The sequence below is a fragment of the Kalmanozyma brasiliensis genome (genome assembly GCF_000497045.1).
Source record: "Kalmanozyma brasiliensis GHG001 unplaced genomic scaffold PSEUBRA_SCAF24, whole genome shotgun sequence".
Classification (NCBI taxonomy): Eukaryota; Fungi; Basidiomycota; class Ustilaginomycetes; order Ustilaginales; genus Kalmanozyma; species Kalmanozyma brasiliensis.
The window spans coordinates 19,664-37,180 of record NW_015961964.1 but is presented as its reverse complement, the minus strand read 5'-3'; the positions used below and the strand labels follow the sequence as shown (position 1 = coordinate 37,180).

At 58.5% G+C, this 17,517-nt stretch overlaps 6 protein-coding genes across 6 annotated transcripts; 2 read left to right on the top strand and 4 right to left on the bottom strand.

The window, feature by feature from the left end:
* Window positions 1-157: 157 nt before the first annotated feature.
* PSEUBRA_003661 (uncharacterized protein) lies at window positions 158-2,161 on the bottom strand (the record flags this gene model as incomplete). Its single annotated transcript, XM_059465122.1, has 1 exon — window positions 158-2,161. One exon carries the CDS (start codon window positions 2,159-2,161, stop codon window positions 158-160), a length of 2,004 nt encoding a protein of 667 aa, XP_059320596.1.
* A 629-nt stretch (window positions 2,162-2,790) lies between these two features.
* PSEUBRA_003660 (uncharacterized protein) lies at window positions 2,791-3,180 on the bottom strand (the record flags this gene model as incomplete). The annotated part of the gene is made up of 3 exons (XM_016436742.1): window positions 2,791-2,834; window positions 2,914-3,018; window positions 3,111-3,180. 3 exons carry the CDS (start codon window positions 3,178-3,180, stop codon window positions 2,791-2,793), a joined length of 219 nt encoding a protein of 72 aa, XP_016291855.1.
* A 2,287-nt stretch (window positions 3,181-5,467) lies between these two features.
* Window positions 5,468-9,580, top strand: PSEUBRA_003659 (uncharacterized protein; the record flags this gene model as incomplete). The annotated part of the gene is made up of 1 exon (XM_016436760.1): window positions 5,468-9,580. One exon carries the CDS (start codon window positions 5,468-5,470, stop codon window positions 9,578-9,580), a length of 4,113 nt encoding a protein of 1,370 aa, XP_016291854.1.
* A 128-nt stretch (window positions 9,581-9,708) lies between these two features.
* PSEUBRA_003658 (CWC16 protein) lies at window positions 9,709-10,665 on the bottom strand (the record flags this gene model as incomplete). Its single annotated transcript, XM_016436741.1, has 1 exon — window positions 9,709-10,665. One exon carries the CDS (start codon window positions 10,663-10,665, stop codon window positions 9,709-9,711), a length of 957 nt encoding a protein of 318 aa, XP_016291853.1.
* A 220-nt stretch (window positions 10,666-10,885) lies between these two features.
* PSEUBRA_003657 (uncharacterized protein) lies at window positions 10,886-13,219 on the top strand (the record flags this gene model as incomplete). Its single annotated transcript, XM_059465131.1, has 1 exon — window positions 10,886-13,219. The coding sequence occupies one exon, from the start codon at window positions 10,886-10,888 to the stop codon at window positions 13,217-13,219; it is 2,334 nt and encodes a 777-aa protein (XP_059321425.1).
* A 784-nt stretch (window positions 13,220-14,003) lies between these two features.
* PSEUBRA_003656 (uncharacterized protein) lies at window positions 14,004-17,228 on the bottom strand (the record flags this gene model as incomplete). The annotated part of the gene is made up of 1 exon (XM_016436740.1): window positions 14,004-17,228. One exon carries the CDS (start codon window positions 17,226-17,228, stop codon window positions 14,004-14,006), a length of 3,225 nt encoding a protein of 1,074 aa, XP_016291852.1.
* Window positions 17,229-17,517: the final 289 nt, after the last annotated feature.

The following is a 17,517-nucleotide window of genomic DNA, read 5'->3' as shown; positions in this document are numbered from 1 at the left end:
GCTTCGAGCATCGATCGCAAGGCAATGCCGATTGTCACAGTCTCGAGCGCAAAAGTCTGAAGAGTGTGAGAACAAGATCAAAAGATTGACGAGAGTGATAGTATGGAGCGATTACAGGAACGGTCAACAGTGAAACCAAAAAGAGTGAGGGGCCCTTCTAGGGCTGTGAAAGCTGAGCGGCCCTAGCTACGCTGGACGACCTCGCATCGGGCACCGTCGTCGTCATTGTTGGGGGCAGAACGAACCCAGGCCCGATCCTTCCCACCAACGGATCGTACGCCATCCTTCCCTTATCCCCTTGACCCTGCGACACCTTCCTCGCCTGCGCAATGATCACCACATTAGCCACGACGGCGGCTACGATCATGACGATCACGGCGGCCATAACGATTCTTGTCCGCAAACCTTTCTTCTTCCCCAGAGGACGGTTCTCGACGCTCCTCCCACCGCGAGTGATCATCTCGCTCGAAACGCTTTCTTCTTCGTGGCTTGGCTTGAGCGGACGCGTGTGCCAGGTGTCGAGCCGCGTTTCGCCGATCCAGTCTTTTGGAGGAGAGCGGGAGAAGGGGAACCAGCCCCTTGGGCCCGTCGTTGCGGGCGAACGGTTGAAGAAGCGAGGTGCGTCGTTGAGCTCCAAAAACGAAGTAGGCTCGTTATCCGTTGGAAGAACCGGCTCGTCGATGTCCTCCCACTCGTCATCTTCTCTCTTCCCACGAGGAAGCGGCTGGAGAAGCATCGCTCCAGATGGCGTCGGAGAGACCAGAGGACCACGTCGGAAGCTCGGGAACCAGCTCGATCGGGTCAAAATGCCACCCCATCCATCGCGTCGTTCCGGATCGGTAAGGGAAGCGGGGGCGAGAAGGAGCGGTTTCGGGGGGCGTGAGTCTCTTATCCGACGCTGTGGACGTATGCCAGGCAAGGCGGAGCGAACTGCGCCAAACACGCCGCCACTGGCCTTTTTGGTGGGTTGAGAAGCTTGCCCTTCGCGCAGAGCCGCCATCGTCGGTCGACGGACGACGCTGATCACGCATTCCCCCTCCTCCTTCACCTCAGTTTTCGGTCGCGAAGGATGGAGAGTATCGACCCCGAACCCGGCGAGAAGCTCGCCATTGGGGCTGGCGGGCGCGTTATCACCCAACTGACTCGTCTTGGGCAACGCCTCCCCCCGCATCACCACATACTCCATCATCGATTCGGTCGAAATCTTCTTGCGCAACTCCTCGAACCCCGCTGCCGCTTGACGATTCTCCTCGGCCGCCTGGGTGCGCGCATGATGTTTCGCCTCGAACCTCACCCACGTTGGCAGATGAAAGATCTTCCTCGTTGCAGTCATGAGTTCGAACTTCTCCGAATTGGGGCTTTTGACGTCGGCACCGTCGGGGGAAAGAAGAGGTGCGCAGGTGGAGGCGAACCGTTCCGTCCGACGTTTGGCTCCGAGCGCCTTGAGCGTCGCACTCAAGGGCTCGTTCTCGGGGATGGACGAGATGCTCGCCTGCGTCGGCGTGTGCAGTGCGTCGGCGCGACGAGGAGTGAGCGGGCTACCGGGGGACATGATGATGGCGGTCTCGTCTGCCAGTTGCGCACTCTGGGCGCCACGCCATCCCATACGCTTGCGAAGCGTTGCTCCGGGGGACGGGGTGAGCGGCGTCGTGGGTGAGCGGATGTTGACGCATGTCGACGAGAGGCTGCGCATGAGCGTGCGGCGTGGGAAGAGCGGGGATGAGGGCGTGGGGGATTTGTTCGTCAGCATCACGGTGACTGTTGCCGAGGGAGAGGTGAGGCTTTGCGGTCGACGCGTGGGCGTGGTAGGTGACAGGGCGGAGAGGAGACGGTTGACCGAGCTGAGGGACTTGGTGGAGGTGGCGGAGGAGATGGAGGTGGAGGAGGATCGTAGTCGGCGGGATGAGATGGTGGCGTCACTGTCAGAGACATCGTGCTTGTCGTCCAGAAAGATGTGGAAGGACGAAGCCTTGGGCGTGATCGCCTCGTCTTCGTCTTCGAAGCAGGATCGAAGAGATTTGGTGTCTGCGCCGTCGGTTGAGGCGGAGGCATTGGGAGACAAGGTCAGGACAGGGGGTGGGTTCTGAGGACGCTTCTTGGACTTGGGACGAGGCGCTGGCTGGAGCTTGAACGAGGTAGCGTCGGTGTTGGATTGAAGCATTGTGATGGAAGCAAGGACTGTTGAGGGTAGTATGGCAAAGATGATCAGGTCTGGAGACGAGGATGAAGCTGAGGAGGATTGAGGACGGGATGAGACTTCTTCTTGAGCCATGTCAGCTCTATATACGTCTTCATGCTGCGTCGCTCCATCTTAGTGCAGCTGCTGAAGACAAGTGACAAAGGAAGCATACTCGAAGGGGACAAAGGGGAGGCTCAAAGGGAGAAAGGGAAGTAGCCGCGCTGATCAAACTGTTGCGGCATGCACAAAGGGACAGATCGGCGCGAAAGAACGGAGGGAAGTCCGACATGACAATGGAGGCTTCCCTTTGTACGCAGCATGTCATGAAGTGAAGTGGGCGCAAGCGCGTCGGACGTTGCCGCTGGTATTGTCGTGTCTGCGCTGTCGCGTATGAGATCCGTGGCTCCTATGTTCATTGTCGGCGAGGCGCAAAGCGGCACGTCAATGCGTACGCGGACATGCCGCGCAGTCGCGTTCGGTCCATCGGAGTGAATCGTATTGATAAAGAGCAAAGTAGGCTACAAGAATGTCGAGATGTCGCTTGATGCCGTCCGTTTGGGGCAGAGGCACCTGTGACCGCTTATCACGCAATCCAGCTGGCTGACCCTCGTCTACTTGTTGAGCTCGGCGGAACGCTTGGCAAGCTCCTCTCGGCCTGACAGATGAGAAAGGCAAGGCAGAAAGATGATCAGCATTGGTGTCAAGTCGTGGTGAGCATCAATCATGACACTTACTAGCAGGCTCCTCAAGCTGCTCAGTGTTGACGACAGCGGGGCCGGGCTTGCCACCGAAAGCATTCTGCTTGTCACCGAGAGCGGGGTCATGGTTAGGGTCGTTGGCTGTGAGAAGCAAGAACAAAGAGATTGTGAGCGGATGAACCAGAGCTGCACGGATATGAAGCATGCTGCAAACATGCAAGCTGCCAACTTACTGGTAGCGGGGTGGGGCTGGATGGTGAAGGACTGCTCCTCGCCCTTGTTCTGGTTGTTTGCGTCAGACATGATGGGTTCGTGTGAGATTTGGTGAGGTTGCGGTCTGTAACAAAGGAAGGCTGTAATGATGATGGTCGAGAGAAAGGGCACGAGGCGTAGATAGCCGTGCGGCTGCACTGCACTGCACTGCCAGAGGCTGCTGCTTCAGGGTCCTGGTCTGCATCGTGGGTTGGGCTGAGTTCTCGCTGTCCCTTTGTGCTGCTGAGCCTGGCAGTAGAGAGCCGCGTGTTGCTCAAAAAGCTATTTCCAGCGGAAGGTCGCTTTGCTGCTTCAAAACGTCATTTTGCTGTTTCGCCTCCACCTGAATTTTGGGTCGAGATGTTAGAACGCTCTACAAACACATTCTTCAAATTCGCTCCGCCGGCTGCATTCGAAATTGCAGAGGCTGCAGCTCGGGGTTGAGGGCTGTAACTGCTTGTTTTGGCAAGAGGACCAAGACGCGAGGGTCGCGCTGCAGCCCAACCAGGGTCTCGTCTCTGTCTCGCTGCAGCCCCTGAGTCAGTTCTCGCCAAAAGATCGACCTTGCAGGCTGGGAGCACGAGGCGAGGTGTTGGTCTCGTCCTTTTATCCTTTTTGCTCCTGAGAATCGTCTCGTTTGGGCCTCTTCATGGCGCAACGTGCTCCCTTTGCTAATGTGGGGTCGCTTCGACATGACAGATCTCATCTCGAGGCGCTAAGTGACAAGTGCTCGACGACGTGTGTTGGTCTCGCTGCTGCTGTTTGAAGCTTGATCATGCAGGGTCAAATTTGGTCATGTGCGCGACAACTGCCCAATATCGGCCAATCCGCTTCTGATTGACCGGCTACTCCGCCAGCTCTCGAGACTTTGCCTCGTCACTCGCAACCATCACATTCTCATCACCCAGCCGCTCGGACTTTCCCTCCAGCCTCTGTCAGCGGCGAAGCTCGCTCCTCGCCAATCCATGTCGTGACAATATAGAGAGCTTTCTTGTCGGGCTCAGCACCCATCGACTCAGCCATGCCGCCTCCAAACGAGCTCAGGCAAGGCAGCTCGTCCGGTCACAAACACAGTCCGCCACCGAGACCTTCAAGTCTGTCACTCCGAGCACCTCGCTCTGCCAGTGTTCAGCAGCTCGTATCCAGGTGGGAGGTGCAGCCAGTTCCTTCATCCTCAGCCTCGGCTCTTCCTCAACCAGCTCCTACCAGCCCATCGTTGAGCATCAACGACTTCAATCCATCTCCAGCTCATCACGCCCTCCGTGCGAATGCGGTCAATGCCACTAATGGCACCCTTGGCCCGCTCGACTGGACCCCCAGGTATGGCCTACCACCAGACCATGCTCGTGCGTCTCCATCCCATCTAAAGTCGTCAAAGCCACAAGCTGAATCCTCGCCTCAGTCTCCTCGACGTGCAGACCCTCGGTCAAATCCTCAGCAGGCTTCTCCAACTAGACCTCATCAACGTCGTCATCTCGTCCCCCTTCGCTCGGTTCCGCCAGCTCAGACTATACCCTCGCCCATCAGCGATACCACAACAGACACTCCACAATCAAGCGTCGACACCATCGTCTCGAAAACTCCACTTCTACGCGACACTATATCGGCCCCTCTCACAGCACCTGCGCCTCGCGAGATAGACACCGCTTTGTCAAGGCGTACACAGGCTACTCACACACCTGAACCAACTGCAACAAGCACACCTGTCTTTCCGCCAACCGCTTCGTGTCCTCCAGCCTCTGCATCATCTCCCTCTCGGATTTCTGCACCGCCGCAGCCATCCCGTGCATCGATACCCATCCAGGCAAGCAGTCAACCTCCTCGAACCGCCAGACCGCATCTCGAGCTCACGATAGACAAGGATGGCTTGGGAAAGCGCTTGAGCAGCGGTCACATCTTTGACCTTGATGCCAAAGTATCCCTGGGCGCAAACACCTTCCTTCCTTCCCACTTCCGCCGTATAATTCCTGACAAAGTAGCGTCGATACCACAGCGTTCGAGTTCTCACCTGCCTGTCACTTCGCCCACAACCCCCGGGGTTCAAAGCCCAGAGGCTTGGTCTGCCGAAGATCAAAGCAGCATCCCATTGCTTCCCAAATCACCAGCCGAGAACAGACACCCAATTACGTCCGCAGTCAGAGCTGAGGCAACTGTATGGAAGGACCTCGTGTCCAACGAGATCACACAGAACCTTGTCTGCTCCGATGTTGACGACAACCTGCTCCCGGTTTCGGCAGATGATGTCTTCAGTCGCGATGCAGCTCCAATCCACCTCCCAGCCCTTGAAGAATATCTCAAGAACCCCATCATCTTTGGCGAGCCCCTCTTCACCGACTCAATGCTGGTCTGCACAGATCAAGAGAAGCAACTCTTCGGGCTGGACGAGAAGATGCTCCTGCAAGCTGCCAACGCGGCTGCTAGTTCCTCGCCATCAGGTGGGTCCAGCATCAAAAAGTCAGACATGACCAAATCTCGCTTCAGCTCCAAGCTCCCTCAGCTGGAGGTAGCTGGCGGTCAGATCAATTGTCCCGCCGTGCTCTACACCTCCAGTATCGAACCAGAAGCTGCTTCGCGAAACAATCACCGACTTAGGCGCCGTCGAGGTGCTGGTTCAGCAAAGCAGGCTGACCCTTCGTTGCGCGTGTCCAAGCCAAAGCGATCAAACCGCAGCAAAGATGCAGACGCAGACGGCGACACAGATCCATTGATGGTCGGTGTAACTGGCCTCCGCAAAGGCCAGCCCAACATCCAGGACGACGACGTGGACGATATCACCGTAGTCGATCCGAAGGAGGAGCGTGACCTGGATAGCGATGACGATGCTACCGTCAAAGCCGATGATGCCCTTGCTGCGCAAAAAGTGGCCAGCCGCATTTCTGCTCGTCTCTCTGCCAGTCAGAATGCTGCAACTCGCAGCGCCATGTCTCATCCGCCCTCCGAGGGTGTATCTAGCAAGCTTTCCACACAGTCGGATCCAGTGACACGCACTGAAATGTTCCCGCCTCTTATGCTCCTCAAAGACAACAGCCTCGACGAGCTCAAATCCAACGCCATCGGCCCTCGAAGACCGCCCGGTGGGATCTGGGCGGTTGGTTGGCTCGGCATCATCTTCGATACCGTCATCGGAGTCGAGGGAAGCACCTTTGCCGCCGGAATTCTACGTCTGGAGTCTCTGCGAGATCTCTTCCAGATGATGACAGTCCAGCTTCACTTTCAGCGGTATTTCGCAAGCAGCGACCCGAATTCCACCGCGAGCAAGATCTTCAAGTTCCTCCTGCAGACGATGCCGGCCGTCCTTGGGTTCGACCTCGTCTCCGTGTTCGGCTACGCCGTCATCTTCTTTGTGGTCTGGATCGTCATCACAGCGCTGGCTCTGTGGCGCTTTTGGCGCATGACCAAAGCGCACAATCCCAACAAGACCGTCGAAGGCTACGACTCGCAAGGCTGGATCTACAAGAGCGCTTCTCGAGGCACCCGCTTCGCCAATACGTGCCTCGTGTTTGTGCTCGGATTGCTCTACTTGCCGCTCAGCAAGCTGGCCATCGATGCAATCGTATGGTCGAGCGATTTCTGGCCCGTGCCAAACCCATACAAGGGCGGTATCGACCATCCCGATCCAGGACCCTTGCTTGGCGACCCCGACATTTGGCATGCTCCTCTCGACTTCTGCTACACCACTACGATGCGCAAGGACGAGTTCAATTGGGCCTACATCATCATACCCATGGCCGTTCTCATCATGATCTTCTACACGCTCTGGTACCCATACAAGCTCATGATGACCATCAGAGATATGCTGCCCAACGTCAGTCGCTTCAACGAGCTCGGACGGAAGCGCAGTGAGGAAGAGATGCAGATCTACTATCATCGCCTCTTGAACCGCGACAAATCGCCGTTCAACTTTCTTTATAACTCGTACCATCGCCGCTGGGGCTACTACAAGCCGCTTTACATTTTGCTGTTCAAGCTCTCGAACCTGCTCATCATCGGCGTGTTGGCCAAGGACAACTGCCTCTTCCGCTCGTTTCCGACAAGGACCATGCTAATCGTGCAGCAGAGCACGCTTATTGCCGTGATGGCTTCGTTGCTTGGCGTACACCTCACGCTCAAACCCTTCGTCGACAAGATCGGCAATCGGTCCGAGATGGTCTCTCGTATCGGCTATGTGCTGACGGCTACCATCGGTCTGCTGGTTGCTCTCAACATCGAAGGCTCGACAGTCTACAACACGACAATCTTGTACATCATTCAGGGCTTCACCTACAGCGGCAACATCTACTTTGCTGTGGTCGGAATGTCTTTCGTTGCGCATCAGGTCAAACGCTGGCAGAGCCGCGTCGACTACACGATCGATATCTTCTCGCCCGTGCTCGACATCACCAAGCACATCAAGCGTCGCGTATGGGAGGAAACACTGTCGATTCTCATCCTGTGCGGTCGCGAATATCACATGCCACTGGATCAGACCATTGCCTTTTCCGTGTCGGACGAGGACAAGTGGCCGCCCTACTTGATCGACTTCCAGGGCTCTGTAGCCGAGCGTCACATCGAAAACCTCAAGATCGTCAAGCAGATCGGAATCGAGGCGTACCGGACTGAAGTCGATGTCTCACGCTCGCAAGAGGGAGTCTATCGACAGAAGCTCCTCTTTACGATTCAGCGAGATTTTGCAGGTCTCGATGCCTACTGGCGACCCCAAGAGCCGCCCTTTCCGTCCGGTGTCATGTCATACTTTGGCAAAGCCTTCCTTGTTCCCTTTCCACCTACTCTGATTCTCAAGTACGACGAGGGTGGCGACGCCACCGTCACACTCACGCGCATTCAAGAATTCGAGGCGTACATCGAGCAGAACTCAGATCCCGAGGTGACGGCCAAGAAGATGGTTCGTCAAGCTCTGCGTGCTTTGGACGGCCAGACGGTGTTTTGCCCGCACGTCGAGAACATCCAAGTCGGTGATACGACCAGCGGCATGGCATTTGTCGACAAGATGTTTGGACGCATCTCGAAGCGTCGCAAAACAGTGCCGAGGTTCGGCGTGCTGGGAACTGCAGGAGGCAGACGCGACAAGTACGTCCTGGCGACGCCCATATCGTACGTCGAAGGCACGCTAAGGATCGAGCGTCGGAGCGAGTTCGACTGGGCTGGCTACAACTTTGACGGCGGATTCGAGGTCTCGATCACCTACGAAAGCGGCAAGATGAAGGAAGCTTCTGGTGCCATCAGCATGGTGCGCAACCTGGTGCGAGTGAGTGCATCTCGAGCCTTTGGTCTCACCGAAGATTTTGAGATGAACGCTGCACTCTCGCGCTTCTTGCAAGCCAACGAGACGCTCATCGCCGAGCGAGTCCCCTTGGTCGAAAAGCTGCTGCGCAAGTATCGGCGCCATTTCGAACGCGAAGCGCAGTGGAAGGAGCGTGTTTTGCCTTACTCGTTTTTGACGGACGTCTTTGACAACGATGGACTCAGTCCTCTCGGGTTGCGTATGGCGCTGGTCGACACTGGATGCGGACGGAGCATGCGCAATCTGCCGATCGAGTACGAAGGCAGCATCACGCTCATGTACGAGCGTCTTGCTGCGATCAGCCGCTCGCCGGTGCATCGTTTCTGGTGGATCTTGTTCGACGAGATCTGGCGACTTAACAGCAACGACTACAGCCAGCTGAGGAAGTACCGACGCAGCTTCTCACCGCAGTACCCGACGTCGATCGCGTATCGGCCGATGCCGAGGCAAGAGCTGGAGAAGTTCTTGCAGAAGCGCGGATTGTGGAAGAAGAAGGGTGCCAAGGGCGGACCCTTCAATCGAGGGCTGCTGAATCGGATCTACTTTTACCTCAACGAGATCGTCTTTGCTGGTCATCACGACGGCAGGGCGCTCAACACGAGGCGAGGATGGTCGGACCAGCAGCAACGCCAGCGCAAAGGCGGACGCATCTCCGATCCGCAATCGGACAAGAATCCATTCCTGGACCCTGTCGACTCCGACCTTCGTCGAGCCGCGACGATCAAAGTCGGACTCGGACACGACGCAGCGCACGCTACACGCCGAGACTTTTCCACCATCGATGACAAGCCCTCCGGGTCTCAACTGCCGCAGAAGGATGCCCTCGATCCTGGGTCGCATCACAAAGACGACCCTTCGTGGGGCATGACAGCCAACCCGTCCGTTACACCCTCGCACTACACCGGCGGTGGCACAGCCTATTCGAACGGCAGCGTCGTCGTCCGCACCGCATACAGGTGGGAGCAGCGCATGGACGGCTATGCTACCGACACGCGATGGCAGCGGTTCAGGGTGAGGGCGTTGCAGTGGCTGTCGTTGCATCCCGTGGTGGTCAAGTTCGAGCGCGAGAAGCTGTATCTGTATTTGAAGCTGGTGGATGGGGAGGCTGGCGAGGGCCAGAGGTATGAGCTGATGAAGCCGATCTGTAAGCGACCGGATGGCGAGGTGTAGCGGATCACAACGATGGACTGGTTGAACGACCTTTGTATGACTAGAGAATGCGATAATGCGAGATGAAGAATGGGTATCGTGCAGTTGGGTATCATTGTTGTAGTGTGTGGTGAGAGTTGGACTTCCTTTCAGCTGTCTCTTGGCCGTGACGAGGACGATGGCCGGGTTTGCACGAGCTTGCGTTTGCCCGCTGCTGCAGAAGAAGAGCGTGACTCTGCCTGCGTCTGTGTTCGCATCTGCCTCAGAAAGGGGTCCTGCTTCTTGACCGTGTTGGCGACCAGCGTCGTCCGCAATCGCTGTGCTGCAGTCGTCGAGTTCGCTTTGCTGTCATTGGTCTTCGTTGATGCAGATCCGGCTTTGCTTCCATTCGCATCCCTCGTGCGTCTCCTCGCTTCCTCCCACGCCTTACCATCTCGCACGTCCGACCTCGGCGTCCTGTGCACCAACACACTCTCCTCACTCCACCCGATCCTCCGCTTGAGTTCCAAGTCCCTCCCCAGCTGCTCCACCCTCGCGCGCTTCTCATTCCTGAACCCGCTCCTCAGCCTGGCATTGACACTGTACGGATCGCTCCACGTCCTTTCCTGCTCCTGTTCCAACTCCTCAAGCCTCTTCTGTCGCTCTTTTGCCTTTGACTTTTCCTTCGTTTGCTTCTCCACCACCGCAAACGCGTCCTGCTTCCCCTGGGCATCCGCCTTTGCTTCACTATCGTATATCGGATGCCCGCCGTTCTCCTCCGGATCCCACTCCTGCTCCTGCCTCTTGGCTCCCTCTCCAACCACATACCTCGCGTTCTCCGGGTCCGTGCGGATCTCAAACCTTCCCCCACAGGTGCACTTGCACGTGAAACCCCAGATCTTGCTACTCAGATACTCGCCCACCTGCCTCTTTTCCGCGTTGAACCGTACACCTTGGGCGATATGCCGCGCGCAGTGGGCGCAAAAAACGTTGAAGGGCAGTTCGAATCGCACCACCAGCGCGCCGTCCGGGCGGGTGCGGCGAGAGAGCGGATTGGTGGTGTTGAAGGCGTCAGTGCGAGGGTCGGAGGTGGGCGGCCGATAGCGGCCCATGTTGAAGCCCTGCATGCCGGGCCAGTGGGTGAGCTGTGCTTCGAGGGGTGATGATGGTGATGAGAAGAGATGCAGGTGCATGCAGGGTTTTTTAAAAAAGTGGAGCAGTGGGGACTTTTTTGAGATGAGGGTGTTGGTTGAGAACAACACCTTTTCTCCTCGTCCCACCGAGCACATCACACCACCATCTTTGGCGCGCTGGAAAGATGACACCCTTGTGGGCGCTGAGATGATCATGCGCAGCCTGGTCTTTCTCCCCCCACCCAGCCTTTCGCAGTTCGATTCGGCGCCACAGACGCATTCGAGAGGATGGGCGAGCTTTACGGTTGCTCAGCCGCAACCTCGAGTGGTGGCAGACGAAACGCGGCCCACACACCAGGACGAGGGCGATATCGATCTCGTTCCCGACTCAGTTGATCCAAATTACCACGAGCTCATCGATGACGAGCAGGACGACTCGCTCGCACTATCCGACGTGGCACCTCCAGCTCGCATCTTGGCCGACGAGACCCGGCCCACACACTCGAAGGATGCCGCGGTCGAGACGGTGCCCGACTCCGTGGACCCACGTTGCAGCCACGATGATCCGCTCGAGAACGGAGACGAGTACGTCATGCCCTCCGATGCGCCATTCCTCCCGGCTCAAACCCTCGCAGACGAAAGGCGACCAATCGGCAACGACACGACAGAGATCGTCCCCGACTCGGTCGATCCGCACGGCCACCCGCTCGACGAGGAGTCTCTGGCGCGATCCGAGCTGTCTGATGCGCCTGTCAGTGTGCTCTCGGAGGATTTACAGAAGGCTGGAGTCGCTACGGTCGATGACGGGGACAGAGAGGAAGCGAGTCGGGCGCTCAAACGGGTGAGGATACGGGAGAGCCCCGTGGTGGTCATCGAGACGCCTGAGCGACGGGTGCACCCCACTGAAGCTCGTGGTGTGGTTTTCCAGACAGCGAGTGGGAACAGAAGTCGCAATCAGACGGCAGAAAAGGCCGCAGGCATCAGCATGGACGAGGAGTCGGAAGCGGCAGAGGACAAGAGTCGGGTGGTGGTTGGAGAGGACAGCGAGAGCGAGGAGGAGCTTCCTGAAGAGGCGGGAGAAAGCAGTCGCTCGATTGCATCACAAAGTGTCATCCCGCCGACACAAGCGAACGATCATACGTCCGGGTCGATACCACTGGGCACAGTCGAGGCCGAGACGTCAACCATCGCGATCGTTCACAAGCCAGAACTGCACAGAGACTGGTCCGATCTGGCCTTCCTCGCAGGCATCCCCTCTCGCCTCGCAACTCACACGACAGCATCGGCACAAACAGCAGCCATTCCCGCAAACACATCAGCAGCAGACATCACAGAGTCCACCTCGGCAGCCACGCAGTCCGCGTCCTCACTCCAGATTCGACCACCTGTCCCCGCCGCTGGTGCGCCGCAAGCCACGTGCCGCTTCACATTCTTCCGACGCTCACGCGGGTCTACATCGATCGGATCCATCTCCACAGCATCTCACCTCGCACAACCTCCTGAGTCTGAACCGCACCCGGCCTCCGCTTCGATCTCCGTCGGCCCCATGCCAACCGCTGTCGCAGCCCGACCCGCGGCGCCGATACCCCACGCACCCACCCGCCTTGCAGAACCGTCCCTACACAAGCTGCCAACAATGAACGCCACTTCGGCCTCACACGACTCGCTCGCCTTTCGGGAAGACTCACTGTCCTCCCTGGCGCAGCAGTCCATCCTCCCACCGCCGACGTTGCATTTCGCATTGTCGACCATCACGCCTGTCTCGCGGATCCTGGCGAACCCCTCACACTATCTGCCCCCGACGTCCGGGGGATCTCGGGCGCGGTTTGGCGAGGTCGGAGGTGTGAGTTCCAGGGTCAACCTCCTAGTCGTAGTCAAGGAGGTGGGGGAGGCCTCGCGTGTTCGCTCGAAGTTTGCTGTCGAGCCTCCGCCTCCCGCAGCAAAATCCTTCACTGGGAGAGGCGAGCTGCGGGGTGGAAGCCGGGCATTCACCGAGGCGGCCTCCCACACTAGCGTCGTGGGAGATGGGCGGACTGAAAGGGTACAACTGCTCGTTATGGACGGGAGCATGTCCACCGTCCCGCGACTAGTCGATTCCGAGTCCGCAGAGTGGAAATTGGTCGATGAGATCGCGGAGCGGTGTCTGTTCCAAGTTGTACTATGGGGCAGTCTGGCGCGCGATTGGACCACCCCCAACCCCTCTACCTCCTCCCCTGATGCACACACTACGTTCACCCCAACCCAACTGCGACCCGGGGACGTGGTCAGCCTCACGAACCTCTCCCTCTCCCGTCTAGCCCCCTCTTCGCCCATCAAAAAACCTCCGCGCCGACTCGGACCGGGACTTCCCCCTCCCGAACCGTCCAGATTGACCCTGGTGGCGCATGCGAGCGCGGCCAACGGCGCCAACGTCGAACTGTGCTATCGATCCCAGGTGCTGACGACCGAGGATGCGGGGAGGAACTTCGACGCCGACCTAGCCGCGTTCGATTTGAGGAGCAGGAGAGTGCTTGAGTTGGGGCGGTTGTGGACGGCGTCGGAGCGCTAATGCGTCCGCATCGGGAGGATGACGTTCGTGGGTGCAACTGCGCAGCCGCAAAACGCCCTCTTTGCGTGCTCCAGAGGTTGGGCAGCGAACCAAGAATGCAGGGCACACCACTCGAAGACATGTAGACAGCGCTCATCACAAGAAAATTCCAAGTCGGCGCAGCTGCGTGGCGATGCATGCCCCCTTTCGAGGTCAACAGGTGGTGTGTAGGATTGTGAGAAGAGACTTTACGATAAGCTGGAACGAGACAGACCAAGCTCAACCACAAGGTCTGACGTGGCGACGAAGGGCCATCGGCGTCAGCCACAGCAGAGATGATTTTCTCGGTCAAATCTGCGATGAGATGGAATGATGGAGCCCAAGCAAGCTCAATCACCAGGTGCGGCGGGTTTTCGTGGCGACGCAAGGTGCCTCGCAGTCCACCAGAAACCGAGAGATGATCCAGCATGCTGACGGTCCAGAAGGGATGGAGTGAAGATTTTCCAAACGTTACATCACAAGATCGCGAATTCGACGGGAGTCGTCCAATTCGACAACTCGGACTGTCAGCAACGGCTCACACTTGATGATCGCGAACGTCTTCACAAGATCGCTATTCGAAATCAAGCCAACGAAATGTCATCCAGTTCAAGCAACGGCAGATGACTGTTAGGAACCTGTTCCGGTGGGGCAAAGCTCATCACAGGTATGCGATCTCAACGTGCACAAAGTGGACGATGCATAAAAGATCACCATTGATACTCGCATGTGACTGTCACCTTCTCCTCCATCTCCTGGCTTATTTTCACCACCAGCTGCCACCCTGTGGCGTCCCCCCCTCACCCAAATCCACACTCTCCCCTAACATCTCCCTCCCACTCGGTCCATTACTGCTCCCTGGCCGACCCATCGACCCAGGCGTAGCCAGATCCAACATGACGCTGTCCCCACCTAGATTGCTGGGCGTACCCACACCACCGGCGATCTCAACGGTGTTGCCCAACTCTTCCCCTCCTCTCGCCGCGGGCTCACCAGTGTTGCCGCCGGGGGGCAGAAACGCGCTCGCAAACGGATTATGAATCCCCGCAGCGGCAGCAACGGACGCGGTAGCGCCCATGGGGTTCTGCGCGAAAAAGGCGGGGAACTTTTCAGCCGCCTGGTGCACTGCGTATGCCAACGCGGGGTGGGCCGAGAAGGCCGCTTGGAGGGTTTGGATGTCCGTTTGGCCGGGTGCGGCGGTGACGTTGAGCGGGATGGGCGGCGAGGTGGCCGATGCAGTGGATGAAGCCGGGGTGCTGTTCGAGCCGGACATGGAGGGTGGGCCTGATGGTTGCTGTTGCGGTTGCTGTTGCGGGTGCGACCATGGGGACCAGCCGAACTGCGATGGTGCTGATGAGGAGGAGGGGGCACCTTCCGTGGTAGCAGGCACGGGCGATGTGCTCGGCTGTTGCTGCTGTTGCTGCTGCGGCTGGATAGGCACACCCGTCGAAAAGCGGTTGACAGCCGTGGCAAAGGCATCGTTGAGCTGATGTGCGATGTTCGGGTTTCCACGGTTGTTCTCCGTTCCCATGCCGAGCGATGGCCATCCAGATCCAGGGAAAGAAGCGGATCCTGGAGCCGACACGGACGACGCGGACGGCGCCGAAGCTGACGCCGTGTCGATCCCTCGAATCTCGGGCTGCAGCTGGAAGGTGACCGAATTGGACTTGGCCCGATTCGGCTTGTCGACCGCCATGGGCTCGTCCAGCCGCAGCGAGCCGGTCGGAATGGAAACATCAGGTGCCGAAGTCGCGCTCTGCGGTTGCGGCGAGGTGCGTCGGGAGCTGGCTGCCGAAGCGCGGCCTCGCTTCTCGTCGTACCTCGATCGCTTCTTGATCACGTCGGCTCGCATCGTCACGGGTCGATGCTCGTTGTGCAGCTTGAGATACAGTCCGCAAGCATTGCAGACCGTGTGACCCGCATCGTCCTTCCTCCACAGCGGCGTCGTGTAGGTGCCGCAGTTGAAGCACGACATCATGTCCTCAGCGCTGGGCGAGCCGGGGCGCGACGGCGATCCGGCTCTGGATCCAGGGGCAGACGCGCCACCCGGCGTCGCAGATGGCGTGATGTGGCCCGAGTGCGAGTGACTGTGGTGGTTCTTGAGACTCTTGGGTCGAGGTGTCTTGTGCAGCTTCAGATAGAGACCGCAGGCATTGCAAAGCAGCAAGTCATTGGGATCACGTCGCCAGAGCGGGGTCGATGTGGCGCCACAATTAGTGCATTGCGCCTGCGTGGGGTGCGCACTTCCGGATGCGAACGAGGCACTGGGTGTGCTGCTCCCCGCCGGCAGACCATCTGGCCTCTTGTTGTTGAGGTCCGGGTTGATGGCGGTGAAGGCGATCGAACCGGCGATGCTACGACGACCACGTCCCTTGGGCTTGGGCAGGCCATCGGCGCCGATCAAGGCGCCATCCGTCGAGTGTCTCTTCATGGCTGCTTTGAGGTTGCTGCCACTGGTGGACGGACCAGGGCTCGATCCCGATCGGCCGATGTTGGCGAGAGCGGGCCGCAGAGTCGGCGACGAAGGTGCCGAGAGCGAGTCGACGGGTCGGTCAGCACCTTGGAAGGGTCCAGCTTCGGGCGCGAGCAAGGGAGTGGTGGGTACAGACACCGATGTACCGCGCGCACCAAAGAGCGGCGGCCTCATGGCACCAGCTTGAACGGTTGATACTGAAGTGTCGATGTGTAGGTTGTTGGCAGCGCCATACCCAGACAGGGGCAGGTGAGCACCCTCCGGCAAGCTCTGAGAGTGACCAAGGTTGGTGCCGTACAGCGACGTGGCCGAATTGAGCCAGTCAGGCTGGGCTTCGCCGTTCGGTACGCTCCAACTGCTTCCCACGCTTCCCTCCGGCGATCCTTCTTTCGACTCGGGCCTCGAGGTGTTCTGAATGTGCGTGCGCTGAGTCTGTTCTGCCAGTTTGCGCATGGTTCGAAGTTCTTCTGCCTTCTTCCTTGCGAGCTCTGATGCCACCTTTTGTGGTTGGGGGTCGGTCTTCTTCCTCTTGATTTGCTTCAGCTTGGCTGGTCCTGTCGGACGGTTGGAAGTCGAAGCAGCCGTCGATAGATTCTGGGGTGCAAGCATTTCGGACACGCTCTGGTCGAAGGGAGCGTTGAAGTTGGGCAAGTCGGTGACGGGCAAACCGAGATCTGCCAAATCCATCTGCACATCCTCCATGTTGCCTAGCCCTGCAAGCAGACTGTCAAGGGGAGCATCGAGGTCGATATGATGATTGAGGAGCAGGTCTCGCTCGGCCGCTTCGATGTCTTCGAGCCTGTACCCGCCCGATGCGGTGCCCAGATCTCCTAGCCCAGCACTGGCCATGATGTGGTCGAAGCTACCCGCTGTGTCGAGCATGCTCGTGTCGGTCTGCGTATCGAACGTCGATGCAAAAGCATCGTTGCGTGTGTTGCTGAAAGAAGACTGAGGCGAGAGGGTGAGCGGGAATTTGCTGGTGGTGCCCACAGGACCGTTTTGGCGCTGCATCTGTGCGTACTCCTTGGATGCGTCCTTGTTTCCAACAGTAGTCTGCTTAAAGTTGACGGCGGGGTCGAGCGCGAAGGTGTGCTGCATCTCCTTCATGCTTTGCTTGCCACCACTGCGGAACTTGCCTTGGAGCTTGGCGACGGCGAGGGCGCGAAGCTTCTGACGCTCGACGGCCTTTTGGCGGAGTGCTTCGCCGGAGTCGGTCTTGCGGAAAGGCGGAGCAGTGAGTTCGCCAATGGCGCGACCCTTGTCACGGTCGAGCTTCTCTCCTGTGCTTTTGGAAAGCTTCTTGAAGTCGCGCCTGCTCTTGACATCGTCATTCTCTACCATGAGGTCGTGGAGGTACCATAGCCTCCAACTGAGGTTCTCGAGACGTTGACCCTGTTCGAGATGGGCGGCGACCTTGGTGCATACGCGCCATGTGCGTGTCAAAGACTCTTCATCGTGCAGGTTGGAGAAGGGGCTGAAGGACTTGTTGCCTTTGACTTTGAGCAGTAGGGGAGCCATTGTTGTTGCCGAGTTGCGACTAGGGCGTGAACACCGTCAAACAGACTGGGTTGGCTATAACGGGTGATCAGAGACGATTCTGCTTGCTGCTGTTGCTGAAGGGAATGATCAGCGGGGTCCGAAGGTCAGACTGGTGTGAGGGGCGCTAGATGAATGCGAGGAGATGCCGAGGCAGCTCTCTGCCGTCGATTTTACTGAGCAGTCCCTGCTGTGCTTCCCTGAGAGAATGTTGGCGGGAGCCAGCGATGATGGCTGAAGAGCGGTCACTGACTGCCTGGCAGAGCAGCAG